The 17,663-nt window shown below is 46.0% G+C and overlaps 1 protein-coding gene and 1 non-coding gene across 2 annotated transcripts in view; both read left to right on the forward strand.

The window, feature by feature from the left end:
* Window positions 1-17,663, forward strand: part of LOC142573907 (uncharacterized) — a 97,644-nt gene that overhangs the window by 45,398 nt on the left and 34,583 nt on the right. Inside the window, exons 4-6 of the mRNA XM_075683114.1 lie at window positions 6,420-6,556; window positions 13,907-14,013; window positions 15,037-15,194. Of these exons, the coding sequence (XP_075539229.1) occupies window positions 6,420-6,556; window positions 13,907-14,013; window positions 15,037-15,194 (402 nt within the window). The remainder of the gene's footprint in view (window positions 1-6,419; window positions 6,557-13,906; window positions 14,014-15,036; window positions 15,195-17,663) is intronic.
* Window positions 9,076-9,148, forward strand: TRNAT-CGU (transfer RNA threonine (anticodon CGU)). Its single transcript has one exon. It is a non-coding gene; the product is annotated as a tRNA-Thr (tRNA).

Genomic DNA, 17,663 nt, shown 5'->3' on the forward strand with positions numbered 1-17,663 from the left:
TGGACAATATTAATCATCGTGCTAAGTGGAAAAATTGTCGGCAAAAGAGAGGCCAGGCGGACAGAAAGAATATTAAAATGCAAAGCGACTATCAGTAATAGGAACGGACATCAGAACATAGCGTTTTGGTAAATGCAGAACTGCTATCAGTCGTACCAAGTAAAAGCAAACAAAAAGAAACATTACAACACAACAAATTTAAAGCTACCCTAGCGGGTTTGACCTAAGCACATCATACACCAACAGCCAGGTGCTAGTTATTAAATAGTATCAAATCTTATACGCACAAGAACTGAAAACTATTTTGCTCCTATTGATTCTAAATTATTGATCCACTACTAAGATGATACAGATTCCAAAAGCTTTGCAAGGTAGCCAACCGGAACTGAACCTCTGGTTAGCCTCTCTGCCTTTCCATGCATCCTTTCTCTCTCTCTTAGTTTGCAATTATGGCGAGTGTACGCACACCTGTATTAGCAAATTGCCATGTAACTTGGACAACAGTAAACTGGGCAACTTGGCAGTGGTTAATAAGGAACCAATAAAAATGAACGGAGAAAGACGCAGGGACAATGTTTTCCTGCAGCCGTCTCTAATTCACACACTCTATTTATAGAGCTGTTGTTCATTATTCACCCTGTATCTCCATGCAAAATTTGGCATATTTCCGTGTAAGAAATCTCCGTGGAACAGAAATTTATGCCTACCTGCGTATAGACGCAACAAGTTGTACGTTAAAAGCGACGCTGTAGCAAAGTAAGCATTCGGTCGCTGTCCCGTCTCACGGTCAGAAAAAGAAAAAAAAAGTATATTTCCCTCTCATGTTTTTAAATCCCGTGGTGCACATTTTAAAGTTCATGAATAATCGAAAGTTATGTGTGTTCTCATGGAGAGATATGAAGTAGATGTACAAGCAATGTTCGTCTACGTGAGTTTGCAGGCTCCTACTGCTTCAAATGCCCGAGAAAATGGCACCAAACAGAAAACAGACGGTGAGTAGGAAGGTTGGTGATGTGAATAAATATAAAAATGAAGATGTAACCTTATACAAGGAGCACGACAGGGGCGGGCTACAAGCTATCAAGAAGGCAGGTTTCTGAAGATCGATGTGTGGGAGCTGATCAGGCCTCGACGCTTTCAGACACAGGCAGAGGCAAGGGCGGTAAAAGGCTTCCTACCCTCTTCGTCCATAGCATTTCTGTTCATTTCTCGATTGCGTACGCATGAAGCACCCGGGAGAGTATATATATATATATATATATATATATATATATATATATATATATATATATATATATATATATATATATATATAGTTTGTTATAACAACATGGGGTAGAGTTTGACGTGAGAAAATAAAAGTAAGCAGGAAGAGGCCAGCCCCGCGCGTGCAGTAGTCAGTGTCATACGTAAGCGTATTGTCGGCAAGGAGAGAGAGAAATTGATGACGTTGGGAGCCATAAAACGTGGATGGAACGGAGTAAATTGGGAACCGGTCATTTATCCTCGGGGCATTCGCCGTTGTTATAATCAAACCGTCCATCGCACTGGAAAATATGGGCCCCGTCGGAATCTCTGCTGAATTGACTCGCCCCCGGAAATCGACCTGGCGTATACGAAGAGAGAGTCCGAGGGCAAGCAGCAAAATAATCGAATGTGGTTCTCGTTCGGTCGAAATGTAGCCGTCAAATACTTTGCTCCCTTTGTCTTTGTGAATGTGCGCTTCTTTTCCTTCCTCTACGTCACAGTAGCTCATTCATACTACGAGAATCTGTTACAAACCCGGGGCCTCGCTTACAGTGCGACACGTGCAGCGCAAGCAGACTTGTCTTCTGCGTATCGGATGTTCAAGAAAAAATTCACAAGTCATTTCTTACATAAGAACCGTATATGCGATTGGCTGTTGCCACGTCGATTGCCTCGGTACCAGGGCAATCGCTATCACGAGTGGTGCACACCGAAACGGCTGCCGATGGGAAGAACCTCCTATATGTAAATACAAGTTTTGTGAATGCGGGGCCTGGTATTCCCGCGGTGCTCGCAAAATCACGCCACGAGCAAGGATTGCGAAGACAGGAGCTATAGAAACGCCGTTGTGCTTTCAATCATCGTCGGACGCCAATGCGCTCAAGAAACGCTTTCCCCTCGGCAGAGTAGTTCGCCACAGCCGGGGACGCTAAGTATTTCGCAGAACACGAGATACTTTTAGGTGGCAGTCTGTGCCGAGAAACTGCCGCAACAAAGCTGCTGCGGTGGCGTTCGAGCATGGGTGATATGTCCGTGTGACGTGCTTCTGAGGCTCATTTCAAGTGTAAAAATATTATGGGGTTTTACGTGCCAAAACAACTTTCTGATTATGAGGCACGCCGTAGTGGAGGACTCCGGAAATTTCGACCACCTGGGGTTCTTTAACGTGCACCTAAATCTAAGCACACGGGTGTTTTCGCATTTCGCCCCCATCGAAATGCGGCCGCCGTGGCCGGGATTCGATCCCGCGACTCATTTCAAGTGTTACTCTGTTACTGAGTACTGCGCATGCCGATATGCATTTTGTTGCTCATTTTCTGCTTCTGTGTTGCTGTTGTTCATTCATCTTTAAGGGCAGGCTCAGAAAGGTCACATGCCCTTACTGTACTGGGTAACTACGACTTCTTGTTAACTGCAATATTAACAAGTGTACAGGTTTGTCATTCGTATTTTGATGCAATGTATTTTCCCATGTGCCGTAACGACGTCCATATGGAGGCTAGCGGTATGTATGGAACAATAATATTATCCCCGATATCCTTTAGAGTTTGTGGACATCACAAATTGAGGCACAGCCTTGGCACATATAAATCCCTGGCTGAAGTATAAAATGTGACTGCTTGGATAAAAAGAAAGTGGCAGTTTCACCCCAAAGGCGAAGCATCTATTGCGATAGCAACTTAGTAGACAGTTATACGAAGTAAGGATAGTAGTTTTATCGGCCGTATTAACATGGAAACATTCGCTTAATAAATGAATTGACAAGCGTGATGTCAGCGCGCGCAAGCAAACATGCACACATCACACTTGATGAGCGCGAATACTCGCTGTCAAACGCTGGTGTGAGCAAGCGCGGCAGCAGCAGCGAGCGAAGCGACTTTCGTGCGGTATGTCGCCTCAACTCGAGAGCGGCGAGAACACAGCGCGCACAAAGCTATGAGCCGACTGCAGACCCCTTTCGAGATACGGCGAGCGCGACGACGCGCGGGCGCCCAAAGTACGCACATGTTGGCGGCGTCGAAGCCCCCCACTCTCTCTCCCGCGCTGCCTCCCCACTTTCCTCCATACGTCGAGATGGAGTCGCGATCGTCAGATTCCCTTGCCTCCTCCCCCCCCCCCCCGTCGCGAGATGTGCAGCTGCTGCCGGAGCACCACGCCACCCCCCTTGCCTCCCTGCCGACCCCCTACGGCCGTTAGCGCGACGGAAGACGGCGCGCTTGCTCTCCGCTTTCTTCCTCGTGCGTGCCAGGTTGAGCGACGGTGTTATCGTCCTTGGAATTTATACAGAACATCACGGCGTCGCCGTCGGCTACGGCGAAAATGCGCCTGGAGTGCCCCAATGATTGCTATCATGATAAAACATTGCGCACTCTGTGCTTCGCACGGAGGCACAGATGGAGGACGCACGCTCGCCACAATATCGCGGCATTAATTATCTCTGCGGTCATTAGACTTCATTGTGCGAGCATCGATCGTAAACTGTTTCGCTTGCAAGGACGTCGTCCTTGCAAGGGTCTTGTCGTAAGGACGACAATAACGTTGACGTAAGGACGTTGTCGCGCCTCCACTTTCAAAAGCTAGCGGTGGTCGCGAGGCAACGTGAACAACTGCCTCAGTTGCAAAACATGTGTCGCGCCGATGTTCTTGTGTTCTGTACGCACCCGCGGAAATGTCGTATTGACTTCAATTTCCATATTTTTTCCTAATTGCTTAATTAGGAACATGAATATTTACGCGTCCCTATAATAGCCATAAACAGACAAGAGCATGTGCCAGGAGAACTAGTAGTAAGCATTATTTTAGAATTATTTTCTCTCTCCATTCGCTCAAAAAATAAAACAAGAAAGAAGAAACATGTCAATAATCGTTACTATAACTTCGTCCTTTTTATTGTAGTTCTTTTTCTGTTTGCACTCGTTGAAAACCTACGTGTGTATCTGAGGCCCGAATGAATGAATGAATGAATGAATGTGCACTGAGCTTTTCTTAGTTTTATGTGATCGTGAAGGGTTGAGTACATATTTACGCCGGAGCTAATGTAAGCCAACGTAATTTCGCCTGCGATGTGGATAGTTGCGCACCCTCCGAAATTTTGGCGCCACGATATTACCGACTTCTCAGCGAAGTTCGGTAGTGCATTAGTTATTGATTCATCTTGTCAAGGGTGGTGATAAAACTAACCTTTTTAGCATATGAGTCCTCAGTACGCATCCTTCAATGGGAAACTTTGATCGCCATAATGTAAAAAACCCAACTATCGGTGACGCGTTTTTAAATAGCACTGAGAACGAACAATGTTAGGCATAACATTAAGAGACAGGAATATAATGTGGTGTGGATCAGAGGGCAAATAGGGATCTCCGGTAGTCTAATTGACATTAAGAGAAACAAATGAAGCTGGGCAGGCATTGTAATGCGCAGGTTAGATAACTGGTGGACCATTAGGCTTACAGAATCGGTGCCAAGAGAAGGGAAGCGCAGTCGAGGACGGCAGAAGACTAGGCGAGGTGATGAAACTAAGAATTTTGCGGGTGCCAGCTGGAATCGGTTGACTCAGGACAGGAATAATTTGAGATCGCAAGGCGAGGCCTTCGTCCTGTAGTGGACATAAAATAGGCTGATGATGATGATGAGAAAATTTGGTGACAGACGTGTACCACACCTCCTGCCTAGAAACCTTGAAACAGCGTAAAAAAGAAACATCGGCTGAGCTTTGCTCACCTCTTCTTTTTTCGACCTGCGAAACAACTAAAATGAGAAAAGTAAGCTTACATAAGGAAACTGGAATCAAGTGTCCATGATTACGCTGTGCTATCTTATGATATAATTTTACTTGCCACTCAGGATGCGTTTGGTGGTTTTCATTACGGATGTAAAAGGATCGCGAATAGTCTGCCGAATCGTTTTAGAACCTTAAAGCATCAAGACATCATGTTACTTCAAGGCACGTATGCAAGCACCGACAAAGACGGAACGAGTCAAAGTGGTGCACCTTCAAAGGTAAAGGACGATTCCATAGTTGACAAAATTTTAATGCGAAAGCATTATATGCCCCGTGAAGCGGAAAATCAGGCGAGCGTCCGGCTTAACATCCGAGGGTCACAAAACCTGCGTAATTAAGTGATGACGTTGCGTTCCCGGTGCTGGACCTGCTGCTGCTTGCATTGCGGAATCCTACGGTGAACAGCCACGGCGTCGGACGGACGCCGTGGCCCACATCCACAAGATTGACTTCGCCCAATTCGAAAATTGAGTTGACCCACGTTCAAAAGCGACCTGGCCCACTCCCAAAATTGACCTTGCCCAGTGCGAGAACATGACCAAGTGAAAAGTATCACGCGCAGGAGTCATACTGCTTTCGCATTCGATGCACAGGCTTAAATGCCTCTAACTCTTATTGATCGTCCCTAAGTATGTTCATTTGATACATGGCACCTGTGTTGAAGTAATTTGTATTGAAGCTAGGCATGGTTACTAAGGTATTTTATCAGGTTTTTGCATTAGTGAAGTGACAAAAGCCCCGAGCTGTTCATAGTATACTTCCGGAAATGAATGAATGAATGAATGAATGAATGAATGAATGAATGAATGAATGAATGAATGAATGAATGAATGAATGAAAGCCGTGTTGTGGGTGGGGCCGCTATATCGATTATATGAAATAAGATCCAGTGGTCAGATCCAGCTCGCAAGAAAACCTTACAATGGGCAACTGTTTACCTTGGTTTCTACGTCGACAAAACGCTAAGCTTCTTTTCACGCGCCAAATATGCGAAACAACCTGCTCTTCGCGCTCTTCGTATTGTTTCTCGTATATCGCATGACTTCCCCTTGCCTTTGCGAAATTGTATTCTACGGTGTGCCTCCCACTACTAGACTATACAACTGCATTTTGGGGCGGAACGTGGAAAACTAGTTCAATTTATATCTATTTTCAAGCGCCGCTTTCGCCATTATAACGATTATAGTCCAGCACCCTCTAAGATCAAGACGTATTTCCCGCTGACATCTTTTCGCCAATGGGCGTCAGAACACGTGTGATAATCTGTGCTAAAACACTGTGCATAGGAACTTTACTTATAAAGCTAAATAAATAAATAAATAAATAAATAAATAAATAAATAAATGTAAGACTAACATGGAATGATTGATCCGCGTCGGTGTCGCCGCAGGAATACAAACAGCGCCTACTACGCTTCCTGGACACGGCCGGCAACTTGGGGGAGCTCGCCATGGACAGTGAAGTCATTCTGCAAGTAGTCATGGAGAACCCCGGCATGTCCATCTTCCCCAGCGGTTTCGCCAAGCAGTGAGCCAGCTTTCGTAGGGCCATGTCGCGGCCCATTTGCTTGTATACTCGCTTGCCAGTACTGCAGTCTCCCTTCCCCCCGAAATGGGATTTTCGCGGGGTAGAATTACACAAGAAAAAAAGAGAGAGTACAGGATGCACCGAAGCATTGTATCACAAAAAGAGCGCACATCATGTACACATCACAGAGTGAGCAAGTGTAAATGGAAACATTTTATTGGCTGAGGCGCAACGAAAACGTATTCAGGGAGGGCTGCAGCAATACGGTGCTTCCAATTATAACAGCGCTATAAACAGGACCAAGAACAAGGTAAACAAACAGCGTGTTAAATAAAAAGAAATTTTATTCCGTGCCGACGCAAACGTTACTGGGAGTACGATTAGTGTCAGGCAATAAAATATAAATATATAAGGAGTATCGTGCTGTATATGTACGTGAACTTATTGCAATGTAGCGAAGGCACTCTGGCATATTCTCCTGCACTTTGATGAATGCCGAAGGCTGCGAAGGTTCGTCGCGTCACATCACAGTGAGGCCATGTATACTTAACCCCCACGTGACACCATAATACTGGCAGTGGTGTCTGATGTCCTTGTTTGTCTTCCTTCCTTAATATTTTTTCGCCCCTAACACTGCTGGCAGTACATACTGAGGACGACACGCAATGAAATTGGTTATTAGTGAGCGCCGTGTTCGTCTACGCTCGTCAATGTCCTGTTTTTAGCGTTGTTATCTTCAAGGTCCGGAATGCACCAATCAGCCTAATTCAACACGTGTCCGCGGTAAAACGAGAGCGTTTGGAAGTTGATTGCAGTCGGAAAGCGCGACAGTTAAAGGGGTCCTGAACCACCTGTTCGGGCCTGGCGAAGAAACACGCTTCGCGCATAGCATGCGCTGCTCTGAGCATTTCCGCCAAGTTCTGCGGGCGCGCGCACATCACGCAAGCGGAGCGCGAAGTCACCTTCCTCTCAAACGCTCTTTTCCGCAGAAGCCTGCTCCTCACTCTTTTCTGAACGCTTTATTTCGTTATATATATATATATATATATATATATATATATATATATATATATATATATATATATATATATATATATATTGCCGTCGCTTGGGGATGCTGAAAACTATATTTCATTCTACCTATAGTTAGTCTAATTTATTTAATCAACTTCCCAACTATTCTAACTTACTGACACCCTTTCCCACGTGAATTTACGTTCGCTACGCGTACCATCACGTAGCTCTTGAGATTCCCGTTCGTTTGATATCGATGTCGGCATGGTTGGTGCCTGGGACCCATGGTTCATGGGACCCATGGTCTGGCTAAAGTTACGTGATGTCACGTGACTGTTCTTCACGTGTCTGAAGTACGTGATGTACGTGCGACCTTGTTCGAAGCCCGTTCGTTTGATACGCACGTCAGTATTATTGGGAATCACGCATGGGCTAACGAAATATGCGTGATTTGACGTTCGCTACGTGTGTACCATCGCATAGCTCTTGTTATTCCCGTTGGTTTGACACCCATCTCTGTGTGTTTGTGAATCACATGTGGGCTTCCGAAAGTTACGCAAGGTCACGTGACATCCTTTACCACGTGGTCTAGCGTACCCTCCGTGAGTACTATCACGGAGCTCCTTCGAAGCCCGACCGTTTGAGATCCATGTTAATATGGTTGAGAATCAGGAGTATGCTGGCGAATGTTACGTGAGATCCCGTAACACCCTCTTTCACGTGATCTCAGATGCGTTACGTGGTTATAATAGCAGATGTTGTTCGTAGGTCGTTCATTTATTATCCATGTCAAAAGGCCTTGTAGAAAACAAAATGATGAGAGGTTACGTGACGCTCTTTTCAGCCTGTTTTTATCAGCTTTAGAAATCAAAGGTTTGCTGCTATGTACCCCTTTGTATCAGTACATGTCAGCAAAGCCATCAAATAGCTACATTGTGCATGACCTGTTCTTGGCAATAATATAATGTCCATAACAGTGCAATATTGCGATTATATATCGCGCGGGAAAGGCTTTTTTGTAGTCACTTGACAATGCTCTTCAAGAAAGCCCTTCTGTTATGTTTGGTCGGCGCAAAATTATAACATTTCGTCCTTATTTTGAACATCCTAAAACACCTCCGCAAATGCATCTTTACGTTGGATTAAATTCACTGGTGACAGCATTAAAATATGTGATGCGTAGATAAATTATTTGGCGCTGAGATTAATTGTGTGGCAGTTGAGTTATATTCACTGGCGCGTGGAGTAAGGTAGCTGGCGCTTAGATTAATTTGAGCGGGAAAATGTAGTAGGTTCGAATATTAGTATGTCCGGCTAACCGGTTATTTAAATCGGACGGTCTCGATGTCCGTTTCTTAAAATCTGGATAACCGGATAACCAGTTTTCAAGACCGGATTCACTTCCCTCCGGTTAAACCGGATAGCCGGTTTGGCGTATATTTGCAAGCACTGGTTAGTACTAGTACTAAAACATAAATACTCAAGAAAGGGGATGGGAGAATGGCGCCGCGGTGGCTCCGTTGGTTAGAGCATCGCACGCGTAATGCGAAGACGTGGGATCGTTCCCCACCTGCGACAAGTTGTTTTAAAGCGAAAGCTTTACTGGTCGCGAACTTGCGATTTTGCCGTGACCGTGCTCCGAGGAGGCACATGACGTCACACCGCGTTCCTCATAGTTGCGCTCACCTCCGCTCGCTTCGACAGCTGCGTCGCATGCCTGATAACATGTCGGAGAATTGAAAAGGCGAGCTCACGTGCGCCGCAAACACAGTTGAGGCGGCGGACGGCGACAATTCTCATGAGCAGGAGGAGGCCTGGAACGAAATGAAGAGAATCGCCCAGGAAACAGACGAACAGCGCGCCGAACGACTGGCTGAACGCCGTAACACAGCTATAGACAACCAGACTAACCTGGACTTGCAATCAAGATTTTTTTCATCCATTTTCATTTCCATTAATTTATCGTTTATTTAATCTAATCAGTAAGTACAAGTATTTCCGCTATGTTGCCCTTGGTGTCATTATTTGTTGGCTTCTTATGATGAATAAAACATCGAGCCCCTCGGTTGACCCCTTTCTTCATGTTTATTACATAGCGAGGGTCTCGAATCTGGCAACATTGATACCTTCAGGAAGCACGTGCGCAGTAGTGCATAATACTGGCTCGTGTGTCGTCCGCGTCCTCCTGGGTGACACCGGATGCAATGAATGCCGGCGTCGGCCGCTATGAGCGCTGCAGTGCAAGTGGGTGGGCTTTAGGTGGATGCCGCTGCACCAGCAGGTCTTCGTAGCCCGTCGTGTTTCCACAGCATCGGCAAGCACGCCGCTGCGCTTTTTGTTTTTATTAAGCCGTAGCAGCAGCACAGTTCAAATGTGGGCAGCTGATTACCGATTAGGGTTTGTTTTGATTAAAACTGAGATATTTAGTGCTTGTCGCTTGCCTGAAAAGGTTGTGCTAGCTCAGCTCGGCTTCGAGCAGGGTACCTTCGTGTCTCTATGCTGGCGAAGGGAAAACGTAATTCTTAAAGGGCCCCTCACCAGGCCTGGCCATTTTAAGCTGACAAGCGCAGAGCATACAATGCACGCTAACGATCGTGTTTGCAAAGAATTATATCGCTACGCGCCGCGGGAAGGTCTGAAATTTCAATCCGAACGCCGTTTTCACTTTCTCTCGCGGCGACCGCTCTCCAAGCCGGACGGTGACGTCGTTGTGTCCTATACGCCTACGCGGTCGGGTCCGCAGTGTGACGTCGCTCGTGGTGACATGTGACTTTGAGAATTATTCGAGGCAACATTTATTATTTGTATGATCTGCTGCTTGAATTGACGAATCGAAGTTTAGAGAAATAATAAAACGCATAAACGGAATTCCTGCGTGTTTTTTTTTGTTTTGTTTTACTTCGCACCGGAGCAAGAGAGATGTACTTCCGCTTCGTCTGCTTGTTCCCATGTTCGTGCAGTCAGGTGCGCCGGTACCGAAACTATGCCATTTTCTACCGTGTTCCAGCACTCGATCACGCTATGCGATCCGCTTGTTCTGCCTCAGTATTCGTGTAGCGCTAAATTATACGGCTAGTCATGTGTCCCCGTGCACAGCGCGCAAAATCATGCGCTGCGCCAAACGAGACATCACAACAGCTCGCGCGCCACGTCAGCGGAAGTGCGCAGCGCCGCAAAAAACTAAAAAAGAAAGGCGAGAACAAAAATAAAGGCGAGGCTCTTGACGTAGGAGTAACGCGATACTCCTGGTTCGGTATGGGAGAACGCAGGGAAGGAATTTCGTTTACGGAGGCCTCCAGACGGGGCGAGTGGAGGGAGTGTCTCACTATGCAGTGGAGCTCGCCTTGTGAGATCCTGGGTTCGCGGCACAGAACTATATATATCTCGGCTATTAATCAGCCGATCTGAAAACTTTTTGCGGCAGAACACTCCCTATAGAGGGCACGTAACAAGTTCCAGTGTATAACCGAATTCGCTGTGGTACCTGGTGAGGAGCCCTTTAAGGCGAAAGCCTTAGCTCTCAATGTTTCAAGGTCGTGTTGTGTAGTACATAACATATCACGCAACCCAAGTAAGGCCAGAAACAAACCAAAGCATGTCCAGCCGTCTATAAGAGATGATTAGTGATTAGCAAATTTAATTAATGATTTATTAGTGATCGGGTTGAGGTGGATTAAGTTCAATTAGGGGGATTAAGCTGTATTAAGGAGGATTAAGGTGGATTACAGCAGGCTTTACAAGGCGTTCGCTTCGCGTCTCTTAGGCTATAGCTAAGGACACCTGTTATTTATTCTAGTGATGATGTAAGCGTAATGATTTGAAAGGTAAGTTTGAGGTTACATTTTTATTCTAATAAAGTAAAGGAATGATAAGGTTATATTACTGTTCTGCTAACGTTATATTAATGCATAACCATTCATGACCGTTGTAACAGATAATCTTTTGAAATGACTCGAATTTCGCTGCTGTTTCTTTTTCTTTTTATTTGTTGTTGTTGGCCAATACCTGACATCAAACAACAAGGGTGTTTTTGGATGAGCGCGCTTCTTCCTACTGCTAAGGTCTTAAAGGGTGTAGTTCACACTGTTATTGGCTCCTATAGTCATAGTTATTAAGCTACGGGCTGCTGGAAATGACATGCCTGACCTGTTTCCTCATCGTAGAGGGGCGTCATCACGAATGGTTGCTGCTTTTCACCACAGGCCACAGACGGCTGTTCGCCCGAAGGCATGATGGAATCCGCATCCTGCGCAAGCTTTTTGCTTTAGACGGGCGAACACCAAATAATACTGACGATGAACCGAGGGCGGTGTTTCCATAACGGTTGCTCTTTTTTGATTAGGGATTTTGTCATCATCATCAGCCGCCTTTTATTATGTCCACTGAGAACGAAGGCCGCCCCTAGTAATCTATAATTTTCCCTTGTTTTGCGCTATCCGATTCCAAGTTGTGCCCGCATATTTCCTGACCTCATTTACCCCCTAATTCTTTGCGGTCCTCGACTTCGTTTCCCTTCCCTTGGCACCAATTCTGCGACTATTATAGGCCATCGGTCATCCGCTTTACCCATTACATGGCCGCCTAAGCTCCATTTTCCCTTCTTAATATCAACTAGAATATCGGCTACTCTTATTTACTCTCTAATCCACACCGTTGTCTTCCTGTCTCTTAAGCTTACGCCTAATATTTTTCACTCCATCACTCGTTGCGCGGTTCTAGGCTTCTTCTCAAGCTTCTTTGTTACCCTGCTAGTAAAAGAAGAGCAACAATTATGGAAAGGCTGCCCTTGGTTCATCGCCATTATTATTTTGGGTTTTGCTGTCTAGCGCAAAAGCTTGCGCACGATGCAGATTCCATCATGCACCCCGGTTAACACCCGTCTGTTGCCTGTACTTAAAAGCAGCCAGCCTTCGTGGTGGCACACCTCCCCAATGAGGCAAAGGTCAAGCACGTCATTTCCATCTGTCCGTAGCTTAATAACAGCCACTATGTGCGTCCATATGTCAGTTCAATGCAATGATCGTACATCTTCTTTTCGGGGATAGCGGCAAGTTGCCGGTCATGATATGGCAATGCCTGCCGTATGCGCTCCACCCCTTCTTATTCTTCTGTAAATGTCGCTCGCGTGATCAGGGTCGGCGTTAGTACTTATGAACAAAAAAGTTTTTTATTGATGTCAAGAGGAGCTGAAATTTGGGCTAGTTGGTACAGATTCATTGCTACGGCGTAATGTGCGGCAAACAGAAGACACACACAATCGAAGCAGATGGGCAACGGTGCTAGTCGCTACTGAAATAATTTATTAATAGGCCCATATAAATAGTTGTAAACAATTCTTACGCATGTTAAAAAAATAGGTAGGAAATGACGGAGGGGTAGAAAAATGCAACAGTGATCACGCATACCATCTAAAAGGTTGATGTCCTTGGAGGACAAACCGACAGACGAGCAATTAACTAACACAGTTATGCGAGTTCTCGAAGATATGGCAACTTCTATAACCTCTCAGCCACTTCTCTACCGGTATTTGTCTTGTTAAACAACGGCGAGCAGCCGAATGACTTTGGCCTTCTTGTTGAAATTGCTCCCCTCCGCTATTCCTTGCCTTTTCTTTTTTTAGCACACCTGATGACTATTTACATTTTATTTGGTTCGTTTTAATCAAGCATTTTAGTCGCTATCAGAGCCGTTTGTCGTCCTCTTCCTTTTTGTTTTTTGTTGGTTCTGTCTGGTGCCCATTACGCCACGATGCACCGTTGAAATCGAATTTGTCTTGTTTGTGGCTTAAGCACCGAACCACCTTCAGGTACGGGAAGAAGGTCGAAGTCATCGTCTGCGGATTTATTTCGACCATCTGGTTTTTGGTCATACAAGATGTAACATAAGACGACGTGTTATCATGTAGTACTTAGTCATGTCTTAACACCTGCATTTAGTATTTTTTTCTGATTTCCTTCGTGAAAAAGAAAATAACTCCGTGGCCTCTATTCAAATCAACCGAAAAACAAACATTTATTGCAGATTTTGGATTATGCGAAAAACTATGAAACGAAGTAGATTAAAGCACCAAAATCTATGGACATCCAAATTGAAGTGGCACCATCTACGCTTTATTGCAGACCGCGTATGAACGCCGTGTAGTTAGGAGTAAAAGTTCGAGACTTCACATTGTATGTATACAGCTCTGGAGACAAATCGCACAATATGGAAGCACCGATTGGCTTCTGGCATTATAAACGTGAATCAGAAACCTTAATTTTATCATGTCGAGAGATAAAAAAAAAAAGAAACCAGAAAGAAACGACCTGACGTGATCCGCACGCGGTTCCTCGGCAGGCATCTGGTGCAGTCGTTCGCAAGGCTTCCGTACTACATGTGCTTCACCTTCGACTGGAGGGGCAGCAACAGCCTGGTCAACTTTAAGGAAGACCCGCTCACGTACGGTGGGTCATTTACCTGTGCTGCTCTCTCTCCATCAATGATCGCTTTCCTTTGCTTAGTGTCTCTTTCTTATCTACACCGCTTTTGTTGAACCGCTGATCAGTAAATAAGAGTAATGCGAGTGATAAGTTACTCTATTCGGCAAATTAGTACGACATTAGGTGTTTGAGCCCAAATATTCAGTACATAGCTATGTGCTTGCTATTTAAACAAAAAAGAATGAGAAGAGGCAAAATAATGAACAAAAGAACCCCAAGCAATGCAGTTGTAGTATCTGTGAAAGGCGGTTCAGTAATGTGTACTGTGAAAACTATTTTTCATCGCAGAAAGAATGCATCGCCGCACGCAATCCGATCTTCTTTGATAGATACTCTTCTCGTTTATACGGAGTTCTTGCTTCTATTCGCCACTTCCCGCCGCCAGGCGATGACTGGGAGTTTTGTGTTTTGTTTATTGGTCATATCTGCGTAGTGAGCTTCGCTTTTGTTGCCTTCTCCTAACTTGGTGCATGTTATTTAGACTGAAGATCCTGTATAAAAAAATCAAGTTTATTTACTATCCGTACATCAGAAGTATTTAACGACAGCTTTTGCAAGGCCCGACACACCCTCACTTTATCACCAGTGGGATTCGCCATCCAACTAAACTTCTTAGATAGTGCCGTTGGCATTTTTATGATCAAACGTAGTTACTAAATATGGGAAGTGATGACTTGGTTTGTCCGATATACGAAAGGGATTGGGGGTGGAGGGTGTTGCAATGCATTTGTGCTTTGCAAGTGTTCTAACTGCAAGTTCGTGTTTGTTTGTGCTGCGCCTTAAATTGTCATCACTGTCGTAAAATTCCCTCCTTTGGGTCGGTCTTATTTCTTGCATCAAATGTTCTGCCTAATGGAGGTGAGGTAAATGTGACTAGGTAAGCCATCGTTATGCGTTTCGCAAATAATTTGGACCTACTTCTAGTAGTCAATGGGCGAAGTGCAATTTGATAAGACGTGCGCCACGCTTTCTGCGGCTATTATGCAGAGATGAGCATGATCGTGCTCTGGTATCCCGACCGATCTCCACGGCTGTCCCACTACGAGATGGACATGACCTTCCACCACATTGATAGCATAAGCGCTGCCACCCAGCACACACTGCTGCTCAGGCCATCGGGCAGCTACGAGTACAGCCTCCAACAGGTGATGCCCCCTGGCGGTGCTTGAAACAAGCGCTGTCAGGTCTGGTGGAGGAGCTCTGCGGTCGCTGGAGCGGAAGTTCTCTCGTTCTCTCCTAAGCTGAACAGGCACAACAGCCAAAAGAAACTGCTCCTATGCGAACTTTTCTTCTGAGTACCTTGCCACGGGTGTATTAGAGTCTGGTAAGGAAGTTGACAGAGAAATGCCCCAAGTAGGTGAAAGCCGTTCATTGGGTGACAGAGACGTGCGAGATGTAAATTGATGGACAGCGGCCGAAGTGTTGAGCATTTGGGTGGGCGAAAATAGCTGTCCTGAGAAATACTTCTTAATCAAAACTGTAGAATTCGGTAACATCACACACACGCACACGCACGCATGCACGCACGCACGAATACGCACACGCACTCACGCACAGGCACACACACGCACACGCACGCACGCACTCGCGCGCGCGCTATCAAGCTACTTTATCGCGGCAACATTGAGTAATGCCACTGATGTTCCTCTGGATCGAGCTGTGAGAGGCCAGTGTCGAACGCTACGCTGTTGTCACATGCAGTATATATGCGCGGTCTGTTTAAGCGATAGAAAACAACACCTTCAGTTTTGATATGCGTGAGCATTTCTATGCTTAGAAAACGAGAAAAACCATCCGTCCCTCCGTCTGCCCATCACGTAAGACGATCGCTTTCAAGATAGACCCGGCAGCAGCGAGCGACTTTACCTCTGTGCTGCCTGTCGCTTCAACGCGAACGAAGCGGCAGGACACAGCCCTCACGAAGCGCTCAGCACACGCTGCGCCCTGCTCCTCTCACAGATCGGTTTCGAGATTACGTGCCCGCGCGTCTCTTTCCAACGCGAAGCAGCGAAAACACAGCGCGCAGAGCTATCAGCAGTCCGCGCTCTTTGTCCGCATCGCAGATCGCATACAAGATACGATCGATCTGCGCGGCGGCCAGGCGCAGCCGCCGCCGCAGTACGTTCCACCGTAGTTCATAATGGTTCCACGCGGATGAATAAGTCGCCAAAGAGCGATAACGGCTAAAAATGATCGGAGCGTCATGAGCTCACTTGGCGCCGCCGTCCGCACCAGTTCGTATCGCCGCAGCGCTGTCGTTTGTACTGGCCGGATCAAGTTCCATAACATTGATAATGATACCGGGTTGCGTGGAGATGAGCAATTGTCGCAGTGCTTACGCACACTTAGATCCCTGAGGAGTTTCTGCGTGAGTCCTTTTCTTTAAGCCCAAACCTGAAGCTATTTAAATGACGTAAGCCACTAAAAATCGCCTGACCGAAGAGGTTATTGCAATTTAATCTTGTGTCTAAATTAAACACCGGATCAAGAAAAAGTATAGGCAAACATATCCGTTAAAGAGAAGCGGCGACTCCAGCACAACGAATCGCACTTTCATCACAGCTTCGTCCCTAGCTCAAATGATGGCGCCACCGCACCTGAAGGCTGCTTGCGGCTTCAGAGCAATAAAAGAGTGCGATCCCATTTCTTGCTATCTATTCGACGGTTCCTCCTGACACCGATTAAACGAGAAATTAAAGATAGTCATCGTAAGCCCAGAGATCCTTGCAAGAGTGGGGCGAGTGGCCGCTGGCCCACTTTCTCGCATTCCAGTCGGTGCACAGAAAACGCGGCTGCTTTTTTATCGGCGGCGCGACGAGACCGCGTGGCGCGAGCGCATTGACTGCAGTGATGCAAGGCCTCCGATTGTCAAAGCATTGCTGCAATCATTACACGAGTGAGTGGCCCCGGGTGTGCGAAAGGAAATGGACAATGAAACGAAGCATTTGAGGCGTTTTAAACGAACTTGACTAGGGAGGGACAACGGTAACGTGTCAAAGGAAGAGGAAATACAGGCTCAGCTTGCAACCTTTGTCGGAATTATTGAAACCAGCGTGTGCATGGCCGTCGTCGAGTTCTCCGTGGTTAAAGAAACCCGCCCAGCCACGACGAGATTCCATCAGCACCAATGCGGGAAGGCGACGAGCACGCGCACATGGGCTATCTTGTCTGAATCAGCAGGCTGTGCTTTCGCTGTGTGTAGCGCTATAAAGAAGAAAATAATTGCGCATGTGTTTAACATATCGGTCACATTGAATTGAACAATTTGTGCATGTCGGCGAACGAATATATTTCTCTCATTGATTTAAACAGGCTGCGGTCAAGCCCAATGAAATCTTTCTCTCATTTTCATTTAAGTTTGACTTTTTTTAGAGGTGATGCCCCCCCCCCCCCCCCCCCCCCCCTGTGGTTGAGTAACCTTAAGTAAAGGTCCAGTGCGGGGGTTTTAAGGACGCAATTTTACGCTGCGAAAGAGCGAGGGAGAGAAAGATAAAGAAAGACAATAAAAGGACACTAAGCAGAAAAATAAGTTCATCAGTACTAGTAAACTATACCCGCTCCAAAATAGCAAGAAGTAAAGCCTCTCCTTCCGGGTTCTTGAAAAGGACGCCAGA

This window comes from Dermacentor variabilis, chromosome 3 (assembly GCF_050947875.1).
Source record: "Dermacentor variabilis isolate Ectoservices chromosome 3, ASM5094787v1, whole genome shotgun sequence".
Lineage (NCBI taxonomy): Eukaryota > Metazoa > Arthropoda > Arachnida > Ixodida > Ixodidae > Dermacentor > Dermacentor variabilis.